The sequence below is a fragment of the Ranitomeya imitator genome, chromosome 1 (assembly GCF_032444005.1).
Source record: "Ranitomeya imitator isolate aRanImi1 chromosome 1, aRanImi1.pri, whole genome shotgun sequence".
In the NCBI taxonomy this organism is placed as follows: domain Eukaryota; kingdom Metazoa; phylum Chordata; class Amphibia; order Anura; family Dendrobatidae; genus Ranitomeya; species Ranitomeya imitator.
In genome coordinates this window covers 384,761,760-384,784,804 of record NC_091282.1, presented here as the reverse complement: position 1 = coordinate 384,784,804, position 23,045 = coordinate 384,761,760, and the positions used below count along the sequence as shown (strand labels likewise).

The 23,045-nt window shown below is 41.9% G+C and overlaps 1 protein-coding gene across 2 annotated transcripts in view; it reads left to right on the top strand.

The window, feature by feature from the left end:
• Positions 1-23,045, top strand: part of HSD17B3 (hydroxysteroid 17-beta dehydrogenase 3) — a 160,938-nt gene that overhangs the window by 84,664 nt on the left and 53,229 nt on the right. The window contains exon 6 of one of the 2 annotated variants that reach the window (XM_069745460.1): positions 6,426-6,461. The exons of the other annotated variant lie outside the window; for it this stretch is intronic. Coding sequence (XP_069601561.1) covers positions 6,426-6,461 — 36 coding nt within the window. The remainder of the gene's footprint in view (positions 1-6,425; positions 6,462-23,045) is intronic. 2 annotated transcript variants of the gene reach the window in all.

The following is a 23,045-nucleotide window of genomic DNA, read 5'->3' as shown; positions in this document are numbered from 1 at the left end:
AACAATGAACCTCAGAGATAACTCTACTCGTCCATCTATCCGGGACAAACAGTTTCTCCGTCGGGCAATGGTCAGGTCTATTAGCCTGAAATTTTTGCAGCACCCGCCGCAAATCAGGGGAGATGGCAGACAAAATTACCCCCTCTTTGAGAATACCCGCCGGCTCAGTCAAACCCGGAGAGTCGGGCACAAAACTCCTAGACAGGGCATCCGCCTTCACATTTTTAGAGCCCGGAAGGTACGAAACCACAAAGTCAAAACGGGAGAAAAACAGCGACCAACGAGCCTGTCTAGGATTCAACCATTTGGCAGACTCGAGATAAGTCAAGTTCTTGTGATCAGTCAAGACCACCATGCGATGCTTAGCTCCTTCAAGCCAATGACGCCACTCCTCGAATGTCCACCTCATGGCCAGCAACTCACGATTGCCAACATCATAATTACGCTCAGCAGGCAAAAATTTCCTGGAAAAGAAGGCACATGGTTTCATCACCGAGCCATCAGAACTTCTTTGCGACAAAACAGCCCCTGCTCCAATCTCAGAAGCATCAACCTCGACCTGGAACGGGAGCGAAACATCTGGCTGGCACAATACAGGGGCAGAAGAAAAACGACGCTTCAACTCCTGAAAAGCTTCCACAGCAGCAGAAGACCAATTGACCACATCAGCACCCTTCTTGGTTAAATCAGTCAACGGTTTAGCAATACTAGAAAAATTATTGATGAAGCGACGATAAAAATTAGCAAAGCCCAGGAACTTTTGCAGACTCTTCAGAGATGTCGGCTGAGTCCAATCATCCGAGAAGACCAAAATATCATCCAAGTATGCAATCAGGAATTTATCCAGGTACTCTCGGAAGATGCCATGCATAAAGGACTGAAATACAGGTGGAGCATTGGAAAGCCCGAATGGCATAACCAGGTACTCAAAATGGCCCTCGGGCGTATTAAATGCTGTTTTCCATTCATCGCCCTGTTTAATACGCACAAGATTATACGCACCACGAAGATCTATCTTGGTGAACCATCTAGCCCCCTTAATCCGAGCAAACAAATCAGACAGCAGCGGCAAGGGGTACTGAAATTTGACTGTGATTTTATTTAGAAGGCAGTGATCAATACAAGGTCTCAACGAACCATCCTTCTTGGCCACAAAAAAGAACCCTGCCCCCAATGGCGACGACGAGGGGCGAATATGACCCTTCTCCAAGGATTCCGTTACGTAACTCCGCATAGCGGCGTGCTCAGGTACAGACAAATTAAACAGTCGACCTTTAGGAAACTTACTACCAGGAATCAAATCGATAGCACAATCGCAATCCCTATGCGGAGGTAGGGCACTGGACTTGGGCTCATCAAATACATCCCGGTAATCTGACAAGAACTCTGGGACCTCAGAAGGGGTGGATGATGAAATAGACAGAAATGGAACATTACCATGTACCCCCTGACAACCCCAGCTGGACACAGACATTGATTTCCAATCCAATACTGGGTTATGGACTTGTAGCCATGGCAACCCAACACGACCACATCATGCAGATTCTGCAACACCAAAAAGCGAATATCCTCCTGATGCGCAGGAGCCATGCACATGGTCAGTTGGGTCCAATACTGAGGCTTATTCTTGGCCAAAGGCGTAGCATCAATTCCTCTCAATGGAATAGGATGCTGCAAGGGCTCCAAGAAAAACCCACAGCGCCTAGCAAACTCCAAGTCCATCAAATTCAGGGCAGCGCCTGAATCCACAAATGCCATGACAGAAAAGGATGACAAAGAGCAGATCAAAGTAACGGACAAAAGAAATTTCAACTGTACCGTACCAATGGTGGCAGACCTAGTGAAACGCTTAATGCGCTTAGGACAATCGGAGATAGCATGAGTGGAATCACCACAGTAAAAACACAGCCCATTCCATCGTCTGTGTTCTTGCCGTTCAGCTCTGGTCAAAGTCCTATTACACTGCATAGGCTCAGGTTTATGCTCAGATAATACCGCCAAATGGTGCACAGTTTTACGCTCACGTAAGCGTCGATCGATCTGAATGGCCAAAGACATAGACTCATTCAGACCAGCAGGCATAGGAAATCCCACCATGACATCCTTAAGGGCTTCAGAGAGACCCTTTCTGAAAATTGCTGCCAGAGCACATTCATTCCATTGAGTGAGCACAGACCACTTCCTAAATTTCTGACAATATATCTCTACCTCATCCTGACCCTGACACAGAGCCAGCAAGATTTTCTCTGCCTGATCCACTGAATTAGGTTCATCATAAAGCAACCCGAGCGCCAGAAAAAACGCATCAATATCACATAATGCAGGATCTCCTGGCGCAAGGGAAAATGCCCAGTCTTGAGGGTCGCCACGTAATAAAGAAATAATGATCTTTACTTGTTGAACTGGGTCACCAGAGGAGCGGGGTTTCAAAGCCAGAAATAGTTTACAATTATTTTTGAAATTCAGAAACTTAGCTCTATCTCCAGAAAATAACTCAGGAATAGGAATTTTAGGTTCTAACATAGGATTCTGAACCACTAAATCTTGAATGTTCTGTACACTTATAGCGAGATTATCCATCAAAGAGGACAGACCTTGAATGTCCATGTCTACACCTGTGTTCTGAACCACCCTGATGTAAAGGGGAAAAGAAAGACAAAACACAGTGCAAAGAAAAAAAATGGTCTCAGAACTTCTCTTTTCCCTCTATTGAGAAGCATTAGTACTTTGGTCCTCCAGTACTGTTATGAACAGGTGATTCAGAACCACAATGGACCTGGTGGTTACGAGCACAGAAAATGACCTGATAGTTGCTAATCACATAGGACGAGCTCTGAGACGTGGGAACTCTGCTGACCGCAATCCCTAATCCTATCACACCACACTAGAGGTAGCCGTGGAGCGCTCCTGACCAGACCTAGGCGCCTCGGGCGCAGCCTGAGAAACTAGCTAGCCCTGAAGATAGAAAAATAAGCCTACCTTGCTTCAGAGAAATTCCCCAAAGGAAAAGGCAGCCCCCCACACATAATGACTGTGAGCAAAGATGAAAACACAAACACAGAGATGAAATAGATTTTAGCAAAGTGAGGCCCGACTTACTAAATAGACCGAGGATAGGAAAGATAGCTTTGCGGTCAGCACAAAAACCTACAAACAACCACGCAGAGGGCGCAAAAAGACCCTCCGCACCGACTAATGGTATGGAGGTGCTTCCTCTGCGTCCCAGAGCTTCCAGCAAGCAAGACAAACCAATATAGCAAGCTGGACAGAAAAAATAGCAAACAAAAGTAACACAAGCAGAACTTAGCTTATGCAGGGCAGACAGGCCACAAGAACGATCCAGGAGAGAGCAAGACCAATACTGGAACATTGACTGGAGGCCAGGAACAAAGAACTAGGTGGAGTTAAATAGAGCAGTACCTAACGACTTAACCTTGTCACCTGAGGAAGGAAACTCAGAAGCCGCAGCCCCACTCACATCCACCAAAGGAAGCTCATGGACAGAACCAGCCGAAGTACCACTCATGACCACAGGAGGGAGCTTGACCACAGAATTCACAACAACCGAGTACCCCACGGTCCTAGAGGGCGTTGCATCTACTTTACATCAGCACAATTTTGGAAACAATTTTTTTTTTTGTTAGGAAGTTATAAGGGTTAAAAATTGACCAGCAATGTCTCATTTTTCCAACAAAATTTACAGAACCTTTTTGTATAACAGAAAATACCCAAAAGTGACACCATTCTAAAAACTGCACCCCTCAAGGTGCGCAAAACCACATTTCAATAGGAAACATTTCCTATTGTTGCCGGTGCCAGTTTTTTTTTTTGCGGTCGCCGTTATACTGTTAATGACGGTGATCGCAACACCAGGGTTGGTAAAAACCGACGCTAATCATGTTCTCTGGGGTCTTAGCTACCCCTGGCAGCTGAGACCCCGGAGAAATTCCGACTCTGGTGTGCGCTATAACCTTAAACCTCAGCGCCGTTAAAAAGCGATGCTGTGCTTTAACTATCCTTAACTGCCATCGTTTAAAGGCGTATCGGCAGTCGTTAAGGGGTTAATGGTTTTGCGGCCTCTCAGTAAAGGGGTGTGCATACAGACAGGGAATGTGACACAGATTGCACACAGATGGACGTCCTTTCACTAAACATGTAACATATGAAGGTAATTGCTTGCACCAGAAATTTTTAGGAGCTTCATAGCAAAAGGGGTGAATACATATGCACATGCTAAATTTTAGTTTTTTGATCCCATAAATTTAATTTATGCCTATATTTTTCTCATTTCACTTCACCAACTTAGAATATTTTGTGCTGGTTCATCACAAACAAATCGGATTGCAAAAATATTTGAGCATAGGATGTAATGTAACAAAATAGGTAAAAAGCCAAGGGGGTGAATACTTTCGCAAGCCACTGTATATGTCATGAGTTCTCATCTCCCAAATGAGAGATTTATTATATACAGTTAGGGCCAGAAATATTTGGACAGTGACACAAGTTTTGTTATTTTAGCTGTTTACAAAAACATGTTCAGAAATACAATTATATATATAATATGGGCTGAAAGTGCACACTCCCAGCTGCAATATGATAGTTTCCACATCCAAATCGGAGAAAGGGTTTAGGAATCATAGCTCTGTAATGCATAGCGTCCTCTTTTTCAAGGGACCAAAAGTAATTGGACAATGGACTCTAAGGGCTGCAATTAACTCTGAAGGCGTCTCCCTCGTTAACCTGTAATCAATGAAGTAGTTAAAAGGTCAGGGGTGGATTCCAGGTGTGTGGTTTTGCATTTGGAAGCTGTTGCTGTGAGCAGACAACATGCGGTCAAAGGAACTCTCAATTGAGGTGAAGCAGAACATCCCGAGGCTGAAAAAAAAAAAAATCCATCAGAGAGATAGCAGACATGCTTGGAGTAGCAAAATCAACAGTTGGGTACATTCTGAGAAAAAAGGAATTGACTGGTGAGCTTGGGAACTCAAAAAGGCCTGGGCGTCCACGGATGACAACAGTGGTGGATGATCGCCGCATACTTAATTTGGTGAAGAAGAACCCGTTCACAACATCAACTGAAGTCCAGAACACTCTCAGTGAAGTAGGTGTATCTGTCTCTAAGTCAACAGTAAAGAGAAGACTCCATGACAGTAAATACAAAGGGTTCACATCTAGATGCAAACCATTCATCAATACCAAAAATAGACAGGCCAGAATTCAATTTGCAGAAAAACACCTCAAGAAGCCAGCTCAGTTCTGGAAAAGTATTCTATGGACAGATGAGACAAAGATCAACCTGTACCAGAATGATGGGAAGAAAAAAGTTTGGAGAAGAAAGGGAACGGCACATGATCCAAGGCATACCACATCCTCTGTAAAACATGGTGGAGGCAACGTGATGGCATGGGCATGCATGGCTTTCAATGGCACTGGGTCACTTGTGTTTATTGATGACATAAGAGCAGACAAGAGTAGCCGGATGAATTCTGAAGTGTACCGGGATATACTTTCAGCCCAGATTCAGCCAAATGCTGCAAAGTTGATTGGACAGCGCTTCATAGTACAGATGGACAATGACCCCAAGCATACATCCAAAGCTACCCAGGAGTTCATGAGTGCCAAAAAGTGGAACATTCTGCAATGGCCAAGTCAATCTCCAGATCTAAACCCAATTGAGCATGCATTTCACTTGCTCAAATCCAGACTTAAGACGGAAAGACCCACAAACAAGCAAGACCTGAAGGCTGCGGCTGTAAAGGCCTGGCAAAGCATTAAGAAGGAGGAAACCCAGCGTTTGGTGATGTCCATGGGTTCCAGACTTAAGGCAGTGATTGCCTCCAAAGGATTTGCAACAAAATATTGAAAATAAAAATATTTTGTTTGGGTTATGTTTATTTGTCCAATTACTTTTGACCTCCTAAAATGTGGAGTGTTTGTAAAGAAATGTGTACAATTCCTACATTTTCTATCAGATATTTTTGTTCAACCCTTCAAATTAAACGTTACAATCTGCACTTGAATTCTGTTGTAGAGGTTTCATTTCAAATCCAATGTGGTGGCATGCAGAGCCCAACTCGCGAAAATTGTGTCACTGTCCAAATATTTCTGGCCCTAACTGTATGAAAATATATATTACAAAATATTATTTATTCACTTAGTGGCAATTAGCATACTTATGGTGAATGCTCTTCAATCTGCTGTTAGCCACGTGACCTAACAGTGACTTAGTTCTCCCACAATATACTGTACATAAGCCCTATAGCAATGTGTACTATATTAAGAATCAAATGCTGAACCTATTGATAATGAAATGCATGCGTCTTTACCTTTTGGTAGAATGGAAATCAATGGAACAGAAAATGTATGACATGTCACAAGAGAATGATATTAATCATTATCATTATACTTTTCTGTTTCTCATGTAGAATCTCATTCATTGCAATGTTGTTTCCACTGTGAGGGTATGTATAAACAGTGTGCATCTTTTTTAATTTGTGCTTCTATAAAGTATGTTAATGTTAAATTTCAACAAACTTGTTACTAATAACATTAATAATTACTTTTATTTAAAGTTCAATTCACTAAGTTACACTGAAAAAAAATGCTCCACCTTCTTGTTCTCTCTTTTGTCTTTTCAAATTAGTCAGCTTCAGAATCCATATGAAAGTAAGGACAGTTCTTTGTATAGGATCTTGCACTTAAGTTAACCCATTGCCAACCACCAATATGCATTAAAACGGCGTCCGTTAAGAGACCTCAATCCTGATCGCCGTTTTAAAATGTCAATCGGGAACAAGTGAATAGCACCCCCAGAGAGCCAAATTACTGCGGGTGACAATTAACATGACAGTGGACACCCTGCAGCATTGGCCCTGGCAGATTTGGGAACCGATCGGGGCCGAGTAACCACTTAAATACCACTGTCAATTGTGACAGTGACATCTAACCTGATAAAATGGGATTAAAAGACCCACTTAAACAGGTTCGACCACCCGCGATTACCGATCATTGCCATGGCACCCTGAAGTCATCTAATGACCCCAAGATATGGTGGCGGCTTTTTAGACCTTTGTGAGGATCGGAGGTTGCGTGTAGGTAAGTACCGGGAGACAAGGTCACAGATGTATGGAGGAGACAGGTTGTAGATGGCTTTGTATGTCTTGTTTAGGCTTTTGTGCTGGAGTCTCTGGGTAATGGGGAGCCAGTGAAGGGATTAACAGAGGGGAGAGGCCAGGGAATAGCGGGGGGACAGGTGGATTAGTAAAAATATTCATGTGCCACAGTGGGACTAAGTGAAAAAGTACAAAAACGTTAAATAAAAATAAAATATGTAAAAAAGTTTAAAAAAAACACAAAAGCTCACACAAATCACGAAAACCCAATTTGCCACTAAAAACGCAGCCTTTGTCAAAACAAAAATTAACAAAAAAAGTCAACATAATTGGTAACACCGCATCTGGAATGACCTGATTTCTAAAACTGTCATGCTATTTATTCCTTACATAAAAAGTGTTCGAAAAGTCTTACCTAAAAAATTAAATTAATGAAAAAATACATACAGCCTATAGAATATGACAATGCAAAAACAAATTGTTTCTAAAATATTATTTTTAAATTTAAATAAAAACAATAATGGAATTGCTGTTTTTTGTTCATTCTGTGTCTGAAAAATCTGAATAAAAAGCAATCAAAGAGTTATGTGCCCAAAAATGGTACCAATGAATTCTGTTCGCCAAAAAATAGAAAAAGTTGCAGCTCTCAGAATATCGTGACATTTTTTTTTAATTTTACAATAAAGCATAATAAAAAATATAACTCTGGAATTGCAATCGCACCGACCTGAATAATTAAGCCGTTTTATCATTATTACCATACGGTGAACAACGTAAAAATAAAAATAAGAACTCTTATTGTACTGCTGATTATTTGTTCATTCTGCCTCCCAAAAATCTGAATAATGCTTGGTTCACATTTATACTGTGCTTTTAACGGAGCTCTTACATTGGAGTTTCCATGTAAATCTCCAAAAACGCAATTCAGACAAAACCCCTGAATAGAATCACTCACTTATGAGACAGATGGAGTCACTTTGCACTCTGTCTGATCTCTGTTCTATCCGGTGGTGTCATGTTATTTTAGGTGTATTTTTAGTGGACAAGTGTGGAAGACCACAGTTCTGTACATGCCTAAAAAGATGGATACCCCCGGAACAGACACCAAACAGAGTCCAAAGAGTCTCGATCTGCCTCATTATGGTGAGTGGAAACCCTGACGTAAGTGCTCAGCGGAGACACAATAATGTTATCCCAGCCTTACATTGGAAGTGATTACAACCTGTTATGTACCCTCCAAATGTTATCAATAAAAACCCAGCCCCCACTGAGATCCATCATCTGTCATTGTAAATATAGGGGGTCCACAATGTATGTGGGCGCTACAATATAATGGGGCTCTACACCGTGTGGGCACTAAATTGGCAGATTTGTAATTCTCCATAATAAAGCACAGTGTGGATTTTACAAAATAGTCACACCAGCCATAGATGAATTACGGTAATTGAAAGGTGCAATTTCCACTATGTGGTCACTTTGGGGTTTTTTTTCCCTGCTATTCTGGCACCTTAGGGGCTCCGCAAATGTTGCCCGCAAACTATTCTACTAAAATCTGTGCTCCAAAAGTCAAATAGCAGGCCTGCCTTTTCAATCCTGATGTATGGCATAACAGTTTCTGGTGACATATAGAGCATCACCACGTTTGAGAAAATGTGCACAATATATTGAGGGTTCCAGTCTCACCTATTATTATTATTATTTATTTTTATAGCATCATTCATTCCATGGTGCTGTACATGAGAAGGGGTTACATACAAATTACAGTAAACAAACTAACAATAACAGACTAATACAGAGGGGAGAGGACCCTGCCCTTGCGGGCTTACATTCTACAGGATGGTGAGGAAGGAGACAATAGGTTGGGGGTTTGCGACAGTTCCGATGTTGGTGAGGTGGTAGCTCCGGTAGTGGAGAGGAGGCAGCGGGGTCATTGCAGGCTGTAGGCTTTCTTGAAGAGGTGGGTTTTCAGGTTCCGTATGAAGGATCCAAATGTGGTTGATAGTCGGATGTGTTGGGGCACAGAATTCCAGAGGATGGGGGATATTCAGGAGAAGTCTTGGAGGCGATTAGGTGAGGAACGGATAAGTGTAGAGAAGAGAAGGAGGTCTTGGGAGGACCGGAGATGAAGTGAGGGTAAATATCAAGAGATTAGTTCAGAGATATATGGAGGAGATAGGTTATGGATGGCTTTGTAGGTCAGTATTAGTAATTTGAACTGGATACACTGAGAGAATGGGAGCCAGTGAAGAGATTGTAGAGGGGAGAAGTGGAGGAGTAGCAAGGAGAGAGATGAATTAGTGGGGCATGGGAGGTTATGGGTTTTGGGCATTGGTCTGGTATACAAAGGTGTTGTGGTGGTTGAACAATAAAGACTTGCCTTGTTTGGTCGATCTTACTTTTGAAGTGTGTGGCAAAGTCCTCAGCAGAGATGTGGGTGGTTGGAGGGGGCAGTGGTGGGCGGAGGATGGAGTTAAAAGTTTTGAATAACTCTTTGGGGTTGTAGGATAGGGAAGATACGAGGGTTGTAAAGTAGACCTGTTTAGCAGAGGTGAGGGCAGGTTTGAAAGCAAGCGTTGCCTGTTTGAATGCAGTGAAATGATCTCACGAATTTGTTGTCTTCCAACGTCGCTCTGCAACCCTGGACACTTTCCAGAGCTTTTTAGTGAAGTTATTGTGGCATGGTTGTCTATTGATACATCGCACACTGCCGTGAATGAGAGGGGCGATCGTGTCAATAGCTGATGTGAGAGTGGCATTGTAGAAAGCAGTGGCACTGCCTGTGTCGTGGAGTGAGGATATGGTTGCCAGTGGTAGAATAGAGTCAGAGAGTGCGTGTGTGTCTAGGTGTGCGAGGTTTCTGTGGGGGTGCGCATGTTACTGGACATGGGTGACTGGTGAGGAGGGCAGGGATGAAAAAGTGAGTAGATGGTGGTCGAATAGAGGAAGAGGGGAGGTGGTGAAGTTAGATAGAGAGCAGAAACGGGTGAAGACCAGGTCTAATGTATGTCCATCTGTGTGGGTGGCTGCGGAGGACTACTAAGTAAGCCCAAAAGATGAAGTAAGGGACAGGAGTTCGGAGGCTGTTGACTGAAGGGTATCAGTGGGGATGTTGAAGTCACCCATGATCATAGTGGGAATGTCAGTGGTAAGAAAGAGATAAAGCCAGGTGGAGAATTGGTCAATAAAGGCAGTGGCCAGGCTCAGAGGTTGGCATATGACGGCTGGTTGGAGGGAGAGTAGATGCGGACTGAGTGGACTTCAAAAGAGGGGAGGACAAGGGAAGGTAGAGGTAGGATTGGGTTGAAGCTGCAGTTAGTGGAAAGGAGAAGACCCACTCCTCCACCATGTCTGTTGCCGGGGCGAGGCGTGTGGGTGAAGTGGAGGCCACCATAACACAGTGCAGCAGGGGAGGTGGTATCGGAGGGTGTCAGCCATGTTTTTGTGAAGCCAAGGAAGGCAAGATTGCGAGAGAGAAAGAGGTTGTGAATAAAATCAAGCTTATTGCAGATAGAGCAGGCATTCCAGAGAGGGAGCAGGGGGGTGGGCGTCAGGGGCACGAGTTTTACTTTGGAAAGATTGCGGTAGTTCATATTTGATAGGGAGCAGTAGGAGGGGGTAGTAATGGGGGGTATGCGCTGTTGGGGTCCAGGACTGGGAGACATGTCACCAGCAGTGAGGATAAGCAGAGGAAGAGCAGGTGGGAGAACGAGAGTGGCCGGCTTGCTTTATGTTTTGTTAGGAGAGATCTGAGGTTGAGGAGCAGGTCGGCAGAAGAGGGGAGTAAAGAGGGAAGGGGAAATGGTTATTTGGTTAGAGGGTTCTGGGGTTTGGGGATAGCGAAGGAGCATGAGGATTAATGGAGCAAACACTGTAAGGGCATATGTAAACATGGTGAAGGAGTAAGATGGTTAATAGAAAAGCTAGGTCCAAGTAATAAAAAGTGTTTACTCGGCAGACATACCCAAAAGAGACAGATACATAGTGTAGGGTCCTGACTTCTGCCGTGACTAACTGCCATTTAAATAACTGCAGCTGATCGATGCTTAGCTACAGTGGAGCTTTGCTGCAGGGGACGCATGCCAGACCCCACACTGTGTGCACCCTTTAAGATGCTACTAAATTTATAGGACTGGATAGAGGATCAGGTGAAAGGGATTGTGGGAGCTGGTTTTTGATAAATTAGCAGTTGGCTAGCAAACCAGGGGAGGTTAGATGACAAAGGTACTGGGCCTGGCTACATCTATATGCTATAACACTTTGCACCAAATAACATCTCTAGTGACCCCAGCATGGATATACAGCAGTGAGCATTGAGTACAATGCAATAGATGAATTTATCAAAGATTCAGCAGGCACTGTTATATACCATTAAAGGAAATGTTGCAGGACGATAAACAGCCGATGACAGCAAGCAGAGATTGTAACCCTTATGTAGCTGTCCCGAAGTTATACAATTCTATGAGGCACCTGTGGGATCAAGATACTTACTACACCCCTAGATAACTTCCGTAAGCAGCGAAATTTTCAATATAGGGTCACCTGGGGGGTTTCTGATGTTCTGGCACCCCAGTGGCTCAGTTAATAGATCTCACAATCTATTTAAGCAGAATCTGCGTTCTAAAAGCCAAGTAGCGCTCTTTTGATCCCTGCTATGTGTCCAAACAGTAGTGTACAACCACATATAGAATACTGCCATGTTCAGTAAAAATTGCATAACAAATTATCGGGTCCATTTTTTATTATTACCTCTCATGGAAATTGTAACTTTGATGCACTGCTGAAACAGTATTTTAGGGACAAATGCAATTTTTTTGTGTCTAAATGTTAAAGTTTTGTGAATCACCTGTAGGTTAAAAATTCTCAGTCTACCTCTAGATAAATTCCTTCAGGTGTCTAGTTTCCAAAATGGGAGGATTTCTGCTGTTTTGGCAAACCAGGAGCTCTGCAAATGCGACACGGCATTCACAATCTGTCAGACAAATTTACACTCCAAAAAACAAATAGCGCTCCTTCCTTTCCAAGCCTTGCCATATGCCAATGTAGCAGTTTTCGAACCCATATAGGGTATCATCGCATTTGAAAGACTTTGCGTAACAAATTATGGGGTTTGTTTTCTCCTATTATCCTTTGTGAAAATTGCAAATTCAGTCCTAAAACAATTTGAGGAAAATACTTAATTTTCGTTTCACATCTATATTTTTAAAAGTTGTGTGAAGCACCTATGGGTTCAACCTGCTCAACATAGCCCTAGATGAATTCCTTGATGGGCCCAGTTTCTAAAATGGGTCATGTACGAGGCTTTCTGCTGTTTTGGTACCTCAGGGGCTGTGCAAATGAGACATGGTGCATGCAATCTACTCGAGCCAAATTTACATTTCAAATACCAAATGTCGCTTCTTCCCTTCCGAGCCTGCCATGTTTCCAAGAGAACTTTTTGACTACATGTAGGGTATTGATGCGCTCAGAAGAAAGTGGGTAACGAAATGTGAGAGTCTCAAAATTGAAAAATTTAGGGTTAAATCAATGTTTTGTGAAAAAAATGCAAATTGCCTCTTCATAGAGGAATGGGACTGGAACTCTAGTGCCACCTATTGGAAGTAGCAATCCTAAAAGTCAATATCGAATCTCCAAAGAGCCTTGTCACATGACTTAGGATAAAAGCCAAAACCAGAATCTCAATTTGCAGTCCCTGTTTTGGGGTACTGCCACTCTTTAGTGCAAAGTGTGAGCTCTGGTTTGGCTGTGTGAGAGGCGACTGACTGGGATCCAAGGGGTAACGTTTCTCATTTCAGAAAGTGACATGTTAAGCCTGACATGCCGAGGTGAACCGCAATGCTCTACTGGGAAATATGCAAATTGTATCTTCAGAGAGGAAGATGACTAGAACTCTAGTGCCACCTAAAAGAAGTAGCAATACTAACAGTCAACTTTCCAAGTACTGTACTTTGTGTAACTTTCAGTATGTTCTCAGAATAGCTAAAAGTTTAAATTGCATGGTTTTTGGTGAAAAATGTCCTTAAAGTTTCTGGTCCCTGTTGACATGTTTGTATCAGGTAATTGTTGCAAGTTTGTCAGATTTCAAACTGTGACATTACAAAAATTCTGGCTTGATTCAGATCTGGCAACCATTAGGCCGGGGGTGCACAACCTTTCTTCTTTTTAAAGACCACAATAAACAGTATTACCTTCTGTGACATGTATGGCATACTGAAATTTTATGCTATAAATGTCTAATAGGTGCATATTCTACTTTCAGGACCCTTTGCTCCCCCAATCAACACAGTAATGGTATATTCACACAGGTTTTTTGAGGATTTAAAAATAGATTCTGTTTTGAAATCCATGAGAATAACCACTTCAAATACCCCAATTAATCTTTCCATCAAAAGGCAACAGCTTCTGCTGTCCCATTTTATTTATTTAAAAAAAAAATGAAAAACATGGAGAAAAAAGAAAAACAAGAAAAAATATTAAAACCATAGGGATAAGGTGACGCGTTTCGAACAGAAGGGTTCCTAATGATAACCTATTTCTGAAGTGGAAAACATGCCTATTTATATATAAACAGAAGAGGAGTGGCAAAAACAATTATGCTAATTTTAGGCTTATACTGTACATATACATATACTCCTTGAGGAAGTCAGCAGTGTCAACTTCTTCTCATACCCACCACTTGGCCTCAATTAAAATAATAAAGCCTATACTCCCCTCCCATGACAGTGCCGTTCTCGTGGTGTCAGCCTGCGGTGTTGTTTGTAACATGCGATGCCAGTGCCCAATCAGCGATTCGAACATGAAGAGGAAGTCCGGTCTGCAGCTGCATTTATGAAGATCAGAATTCAAAACAACCAGAGGCGCTGCACATTCCTCGGTCACCCTCCTGCAGCAAATACACAGACACCACTACAAAAGTGTCAAATGCCAGGTGTGCGAACACAAGGACTATATATATGTATGTGATCGCGCTGGAGGTGCCGATACAACAAGAAAAGCTTTCTTTTTAGAAAAACATTCACACTATGCTTAATTACCTACTTAGCATTTGGCGTCTGTTTCCCACATATAAGCAGTTGCCAGGTTTTCCTGTTAATTCTAGAGGTCTTCCAGATATGAACGGTTACCGTATTTTCCTATTGATTCTGATGATCTTCACGGATAAATATAAAGTGCTGTGCTTAAAAATATATATGCGAGGGAGTGGGTATAAAACTGTCCCGGCCGGTGACAGTTACCCGTTACCTCACATGCGGTGTGTTCCAGACCTTCAGCGGTGAAGTCGCGCTTAGAAAATGGAATTGCCGGCGAGGTACAGGACCTCGCGTGACGTCACATGCACGTGGTACTCCACGTGATCAGCTAACGGAATGCACCTAGGACCAAAAAGTCTCTCCAACGCGTTTCGAAGTCGGCAGACTTCTTCCTCAGGGATGGTCCGGTGCAGAATAAAGGTGCTTTTATATCTGGCCATGAGTGGAAGCGCTGAGTCTATTGGTTGAAGGCAAAAAGCTCAATCTCGCTATTTAACCCATTCGGCATTAGTGTGTTCAATTCAAAAATCCACCTGCTTTCTTCCCTCGACATCTGGTGGATAAAATTGCCTCTTCGCCAGTTCTTTTTTACTATTTTTATCCCGGTGACCACTACATCTTCAACTAAACCCGCATGAAATTTCTCAAAATGTTGAGATAGGGGGTGACCCACAAATTTTTTATTAATATTACGCAAATGTTCCCCAATGCGTATGCTCATAGGTCGTATAGTGCGGCCTATATATAATTTCCCGCACGGGCATTTAATGCCATAAATTATTCCTCGGGTGGAACAGGTAATAAAATCTTTGATTTCTACTTCATTGTCTTTATAGGTAATACTCAGTTGTTTTTTCGTGTTCAGTTTTTTGCATGGTAGACATCTTCCACATGGAAAAAAGCCCGATCGAGTCTTTAATGTAAGTGGCATCATAGGAGGTACAGGTTTCCGCACAGTTGGGGCTATAATATTACCCAAGTTATTCGCCCTCCTAAAAACGAACCTGGGATATTCGGCTATTGTGTCCCCAATCACTTTATCCTCTTTTAATATATTCCAATATTTCTTGACAATTCTCCTCAAGAGATAACTATTAGAATTATACGAGGTTATGATTGGTATCATTTCCTTCTCCATGTTGTTCGTTTTTTTAGATTTAGGTTTTAGAAGTTTTTTTCTAGATTGTTTACCTACTTGTTCCTTCACCTGTATCAGAGTTTCTTTGTCATATCCTTTTTGACTAAACCTTTCTATGAGGATATCTGTCTCTTTCCTGAAGTCCTCTAATTTGGAGCAATTTCTATGAGCTCTAATGAATTGGCCTTTGGGGACATTTAAAAGCCAACTTGGTAAGTGGCAACTATTTAATGCAATATAATTATTCGAGTCGGTGGGTTTGTGGTACAAGCTAGTCTGAATCTCATTGTCCTCCACAAAAATCTTCAAATCTAAAAAATTAATTGCTTTATTGCTTGTGTTTACTGTAAAATTTAAAAAATAATCATTTTTATTCAGTTCATTGATAAAATCTAATAATAAAACCGGTCCCCCTGACCAAATAAAAACTATATCGTCTATAAAACGCTGCCATAGGACCAGGTTCGCCCTCAGGAGTCCATTCGCATAGATATGGTCCTCCTCCCACCTGCCAACATACAGGTTGGCATAGCTGGGGGCGAACCTGGTACCCATGGCAGTGCCCCACTGCTGGGAGTAGTAGTCCCTCCCAAAGCAAAAATAATTGTGGGTAAGAATAAAATTTATACAATCAATAATAAAAGAAATTTGGTCACTAGGCAAATTTCCATCCTTAGATAAAAAATATTGAGCGGCCTCACAGCCTTTCTGATGCTGGATCACTGTATATAAGGAAGTAATATCGAGTGTGCCTATTATATAGTGGTCCTCCCACCGAACGGTCTGTAATATACGTAATATATGAGCACTATCCTTTAGGTAGGAAGGAAGTGAATGACAAAGTTTCTGAAGATGGCAATCGACATATCTTGACATATTGGTAGTGAGGCCTCCTATAGCTGAAACAATAGGCCTACCCGGCGGACGTGACAGATCTTTATGGATCTTGGGTAAATAGTAAAAACATGGGACTCTGGGATGTATTATATTAATAAAATCATATTCCCCTTTGTTTAAAAAACCTTTTTGTAATCCTATTTTAATTAAGTTTTGCATTTCGAGGATATAACTATCAGTTGGATCTGCCTTAAGTATTTTATATGTACACTCATCTCCCAATAAGCGTAAGGATTCTTTATTGTAGTCCGCAGTGTTTAAAATAACTATTCCCCCCCCTTTGTCTGCTGGCCTTATCGTGATGTTTTTATTGTCTTGGAGTTGTCTAATTGCTGTCCGTTCACGGTAAGACAAATTATACTTATATTTAGAGCAGTTTTTATTTGATATATTCCTAATATCATTAATGACGTTCCTCTGAAATGGCAGCGTTTTATAGACGATATAGTTTTTATTTGGTCAGGGGGACCGGTTTTATTATTAGATTTTATCAATGAACTGAATAAAAATGATTATTTTTTAAATTTTACAGTAAACACAAGCAATAAAGCAATTAATTTTTTAGATTTGAAGATTTTTGTGGAGGACAATGAGATTCAGACTAGCTTGTACCACAAACCCACCGACTCGAATAATTATATTGCATTAAATAGTTGCCACTTACCAAGTTGGCTTTTAAATGTCCCCAAAGGCCAATTCATTAGAGCTCATAGAAATTGCTCCAAATTAGAGGACTTCAGGAAAGAGACAGATATCCTCATAGAAAGGTTTAGTCAAAAAGGATATGACAAAGAAACTCTGATACAGGTGAAGGAACAAGTAGGTAAACAATCTAGAAAAAAACTTCTAAAACCTAAATCTAAAAAAACGAACAACATGGAGAAGGAAATGATACCAATCATAACCTCGTATAATTCTAATAGTTATCTCTTGAGGAGAATTGTCAAGAAATATTGGAATATATTAAAAGAGGATAAAGTGATTGGGGACACAATAGCCGAATATCCCAGGTTCGTTTTTAGGAGGGCGAATAACTTGGGTAATATTATAGCCCCAACTGTGCGGAAACCTGTACCTCCTATGATGCCACTTACATTAAAGACTCGATCGGGCTTTTTTCCATGTGGAAGATGTCTACCATGCAAAAAACTGAACACGAAAAAACAACTGAGTATTACCTATAAAGACAATGAAGTAGAAATCAAAGATTTTATTACCTGTTCCACCCGAGGAATAATTTATGGCATTAAATGCCCGTGCGGGAAATTATATATAGGCCGCACTATACGACCTATGAGCATACGCATTGGGGAACATTTGCGTAATATTAATAAAAAATTTGTGGGTCACCCCCTATCTCAACATTTTGAGAAATTTCATGCGGGTTTAGTTGAAGATGTAGTGGTCACCGGGATAAAAATAGTAAAAAAGAACTGGCGAAGAGGCAATTTTATCCACCAGATGTCGAGGGAAGAAAGCAGGTGGATTTTTGAATTGAACACACTAATGCCGAATGGGTTAAATAGCGAGATTGAGCTTTTTGCCTTCAACCAATAGACTCAGCGCTTCCACTCATGGCCAGATATAAAAGCACCTTTATTCTGCACCGGACCATCTCTGAGGAAGAAGTCTGCCGACTTCGAAACGCGTTGGAGAGACTTTTTGGTCCTAGGTGCATTCCGTTAGCTGATCACGTGGAGTACCACGTGCATGTGACGTCACGCGAGGTCCTGTACCTCGCCGGCAATTCCATTTTCTAAGCGCGACTTCACCGCTGAAGGTCTGGAACACACCGCATGTGAGGTAACGGGTAACTGTCACCGGCCGGGACAGTTTTATACCCACTCCCTCGCATATATATTTTTAAGCACAGCACTTTATATTTATCCGTGAAGATCATCAGAATCAATAGGAAAATACGGTAACCGTTCATATCTGGGAAGACCTCTAGAATTAACAGGAAAACCTGGCAACTGCTTATATGTGGGAAACAGACGCCAAATGCTAAGTAGGTAATTAAGCATAGTGTGAATGTTTTTCTAAAAAGAAAGCTTTTCTTGTTGTATCGGCACCTCCAGCGCGATCACATACATATATATAGCATTTATGAAGATGGATACAACTCCTGGCAAAAATTTTAGAATCACTGGCCTTGGAGGATGTTCATTCAGCTGTTTAATTTTGTAGAAAAAAAGCAGATCAGAGACATGACACAAAACTAAAGTCCTTTCAAATGGCAACTTTCTGGCTTTAAGAAACACTAAAAGAAACCAAGAACAAAAAATGTGGTAGTCAGTAATGGTTACTTTTTTTTAACCAAGCATAGGGAAAAATTACGGAGTCACTCAATTCTGAGGAAAAAATTATGGAATCATGAAAAATAAACAAACAAAAAAACCACTCCAAAACATCACTAGTATTTTTTTGCATTACCTCTAGCTTGCAGTCTCTAAGGCATGGACTTAATGAGTGTCAAACAGTTCTCTTCATCAATCTGGCTCCAACTTTCTCTGATTGCTGTTGCCAGGTCAGCTTTGCAGGTTGGAGTCTTGTCATGGACCATTTTCTTCCACTTCCACCAAAGATTTTCAATTGGATTGAGATTTGGACTATTTGCAGGCCATGACATTGACCTTATGTGTCTTTTTTCAAGGAATGTTTTCACAGTTTTTGCTCTATGGCAGGATGAATTATCATCTTGAAAAATGATTTCATCATCCCCAAACATCCTTTCAATTGATGGGATAAGAAAAGAGTCCGAAATATCAACATAAACTTGTGCATTTATTGAAGATGTAATGACAGCCATCTCCCCAGTGCCTTTACCTGGTCATGCAGCCCCATATCATCAATGACTGTGGAAATTTGCATGTTCTCTTCAGGCAGTCATCTTTATAAATGTCATTGCAATGGCACCAAACCTAAGTTCCAGCATCATCACCTTGCCCAATGCAGATTCGCGATTCATCACTGAATATGACTTTCATTCAGTCATCCACAGTCCACGATTTATTTTCCTTAGCCCATTGTAACCTTGTTTTTTTCTGCTTAGGTGTTAATCATGGCTTTCGTTTAGCTTTTCTATATGTAAATCCCATTTCCTTTAGGCGGTTTCTTACAGTTCGGTCACAGACGTTGAATCCAGTTTCCACCCATTCGTTCCTCATTTGATTTGTTGTGCATTTCCTGTTTTGGAGACATATTGCTTTAAGTTTTCAGTCTTGACGCTTTGATGTCTTCCTTGGTCTACCAGTATGTTTGCCTTTAAGAACCTTCCCATGTTGTTTATATTTGGTCCAGATTTTAGACACAGCTGACTGTGAACAACCAACATCTTTTGCAACATTGCGTGATGATTTACCCTCTTGTAAGAGTTTGATAATCCTCTCCTTTGTTTCAATTGACTTGTCTCTTGTTGGAGCCATGATTTATGTCAGTCCACTTGGTGGAACAGCTCTCCAAGGTGTGATCACTCCTTTTTAGATGCAGACAAACGAGCAGATCTAATTTGATGCAAGTGTTAGTTTTGGTTGTGAAAATTTACAGGGTGATTCCATAATTTTTTCTTCAGAAATGAGTTTTGCGCCATGTCTGTGATCTGCTTTTTTTCTACAAAATTAAACAACTGAATGAACATCCTCCAAGGTCGGTGATTCCATAATTTTTGCCAGGGGTTGAATAACCCTTTAAGGAGTGTAATGTTGGACAAGAAAACATTCTACCATACGTATGACAAAAGGAATATGTGGATGCAAATGGTTTGCAAGAAATTCTCATCATGTTCTTGATGAGTCTGCTTTTTCAGCTTTGAGGAGTTTTGCTTTTTGATTTTAGCTGCACGCTACAATCTCCCATTGTAACCAATCTCCTTCAATTCAGTATTGTATGGACTTGAACCCTACCCATTCTGCTCTGACCTTCTGCAGTAAGAAAACTTTTTCTCCCACAGAAGTGAAGCTGGTGCTGCATTGCATGACTAGGTGTTTTTTTTTTTTCGTTTTTTTTTTTACTCGACATACTTTGTTAACTCAAGAGGCTATTGTGAATCACTTGTTTGGCACCAATAAGCATTCCATAGCCAAAGTCACACATCACACTTAATCAGAACTCAATTTTGAATAGAAGAACCAAAGATGGTGGAGGACAATGGCAGAACGGATCTGAAATAGAGTGAATAGAAAGTCTGAAATTTATGTTTTTGCAGACTATAATTACTTTATAAGAATGTCAGCAGGTAGATGAAGGAGGAAAATCTAGATTAAACCCTCTTGTTCATAATTGGCTCTAGCAAGGATGGAAAGACTTGTATATGGTTTGCAAATTGCAATTCCTTTCATAATGCACTACCCATCAGGGAGGCATCTGATTAGCCTAAAAAATTTCTGCAGCAGGACTAGGGACAGTGTGGATGGCCCTGTCTGCTTTCCCATAACAAATGGGACCCCCCTGCTCCTTCAACCCTTCCATGCAGTGCACAGGGAATGTACATCAGTGTAATGTACATCCTCTGTAATTTGTTACTTATCTTTCTCTCTCTCCCCCAGCAGTGTTGGGTCAGAAGTTGAGAGGATGGGGAGGTGGAATGGCTGGCTAACTGCAGTGTGCAGACCCCAAGACAGAAAGCCACCAGCAGTCATACAGTATGTTCCACTCTTCATCACCATAACTGACCCCCCTCTTCCAGGAATTCAACAAATCAAGCAGCAGGTCCTGGAAAGTGGGTGTGTGTATATGTATACATGTACAGTGGGAAAAAATGGATTTAGTCAGCCACCAATTGTGCAAGTTCTCCCACTTAAAAAGATGAGAGAGGCCTGTAATTTACATCATAGGTAGACCACAACGATCAGAGTCAAATTGAGAAAACAAATCCAGAAAATCACCTTGTCTGATTTGGCAAAATTTATTTAGCAAATTATGGTGGAAAATAAGTATTTGGTCACCTAAAATCATGCAAGATTTCTCGCTCTCAGACCTGTAACTTCTTCCTTAAGAGGCTCCTCTGTCCTCCAATCATTACCTGTAGTAATGGCACCTGTTTGAACTTGTTATCAGTATAAAAGACACCTGTCCACAACCTCAAACAGTCACACTCCAAACTCTACTATGGTGAAGACTAAAGAGCTGTCGAAGGATACCATCAACAAAATTGTAGCACTCCACCAGGCTGGGAAGACTGAATCTGCAATAGGCAAGCAGCTTGGTGTGATGAAATCAACTGTGGGAGCAATAATAAGAAAATTGAAGACATACAAGACCACTGATAATCTCCCTCGATCTGGGGCTCCACGCAAGATCTCACCCCGTGGGGTCAAAATGATCACAAGAACGGTAAGCAAAAATCCCAGGACCATACGAGGGGACCTATTGAATGACCTGCATAAAGCTGGAAACACCATAACAAAGGCTACCATCAATAACACACTACGACGCCAGAGACTCAGATCCTGCAGTGCCAGACGTGTCCCCCTGCTTAAGCCAGTACATGTCTGGGCACGTCTGAAATTTGCTAGAGAGCATTTAGATTATCCAGAAGAGTATTGGGAGAATGTCATATGGTCTGATGAAACCAAAGTAGAACTGTTTAGTAGAAACAAAACTCGTCGTGTTTGGAGGAGACAGAATGCCGACTTGCATCCAAAGAACACCATACATAATGTGAAGCATGAGGGTGTGGCAATATCATGCTTTGGGGCCGTTACTCCGCAAAAGAATGAGGACGACTGATCCGTGTACATGAAAGAGTGAATGAGGCCATGTATCCTGAGATTTTGAGTGCAAACCTCCTTCCATCAGCAAGGGCATTGAAGATGAAATGTTGATGGGTCTTTCAGCATGATAATGATCCCAAGCACACCACCAGGGCAATGAAGGAGTGGCTTCGTAAGAAGCATATGAAGGTCCTGGAGTGGCTTAGCCAGTCTCCAGATCTCAACCACATAGAAACCTTGGGTGGGAGTTGAAAGTCCCTGTTGCCCAGCGACAGGCCTAAAACATCACTGCTCTAGAAGAGATCTGCATGGAGGAATGGGCCAACATACCGGCAGCAGTGTGTGCCAACCTTGTCAAGGCTTACAGAAAACGATTGACCTCTGTCATTGCCAACAAAAGATATATAACAAAATATTGAGATAAACTTTTGTTAACGACCAAATACTTATTTTCCACCATAACTTGCTAAATACATCTTGCCAAATCAGACAAGGTGATTTTCTGGATTTGTTTTCTCATTTCGACTCTCATAGTTGTGGTCTACCTATGATGTCACTTACAGGCCTCTCTCATCTTTTAAAGTGGGAGAATGTGCACAATTGGTGGCTAACTAAAAACTTTTTCCCCCCCACTGTATATGTGTGTATATATGTGGAGCGCCCCCAGACACAGAGCTACGAGTTCTCGGTACCGGGCCTCTCTGGTTCGGTTCTGATGCTGTCACGGTGGCTAGACCCGGTCCGCGACCCTGCTAAGGGGCGTCCAATAAAGGTGGTGCAGTCTGTCAGGGGTTCATGACGCCACCTGTGGTGTTCGGTCATGGTGACCGACGCTGCTGTGTGGTCCGCTGGGGTGATGGAATGGCAGCTGGATGGTATACCTTCCCACAGGTGAAGTATGTCCCCAGGGCTTTCCAGTAAGGTGGATGGTAATGGTGTAGGGTGCAGTCAATAACGAGGACACAGGGTTGCAGTCTCTTTACCTCTTTACTGAAGACTTCAGGATCCTCAATCCAGAGCACGCTTAACAGGGCTATCTGAGACCGGCCGGTCCGATGGGCACATCCAGAGTTTCCTTCACAGATGGAAATTGTTGCCTACCACTAGCGCCTGTGTGTTGTAGTCCTACCCTGCTGAGCATTCGGAATAGTCCTCACAA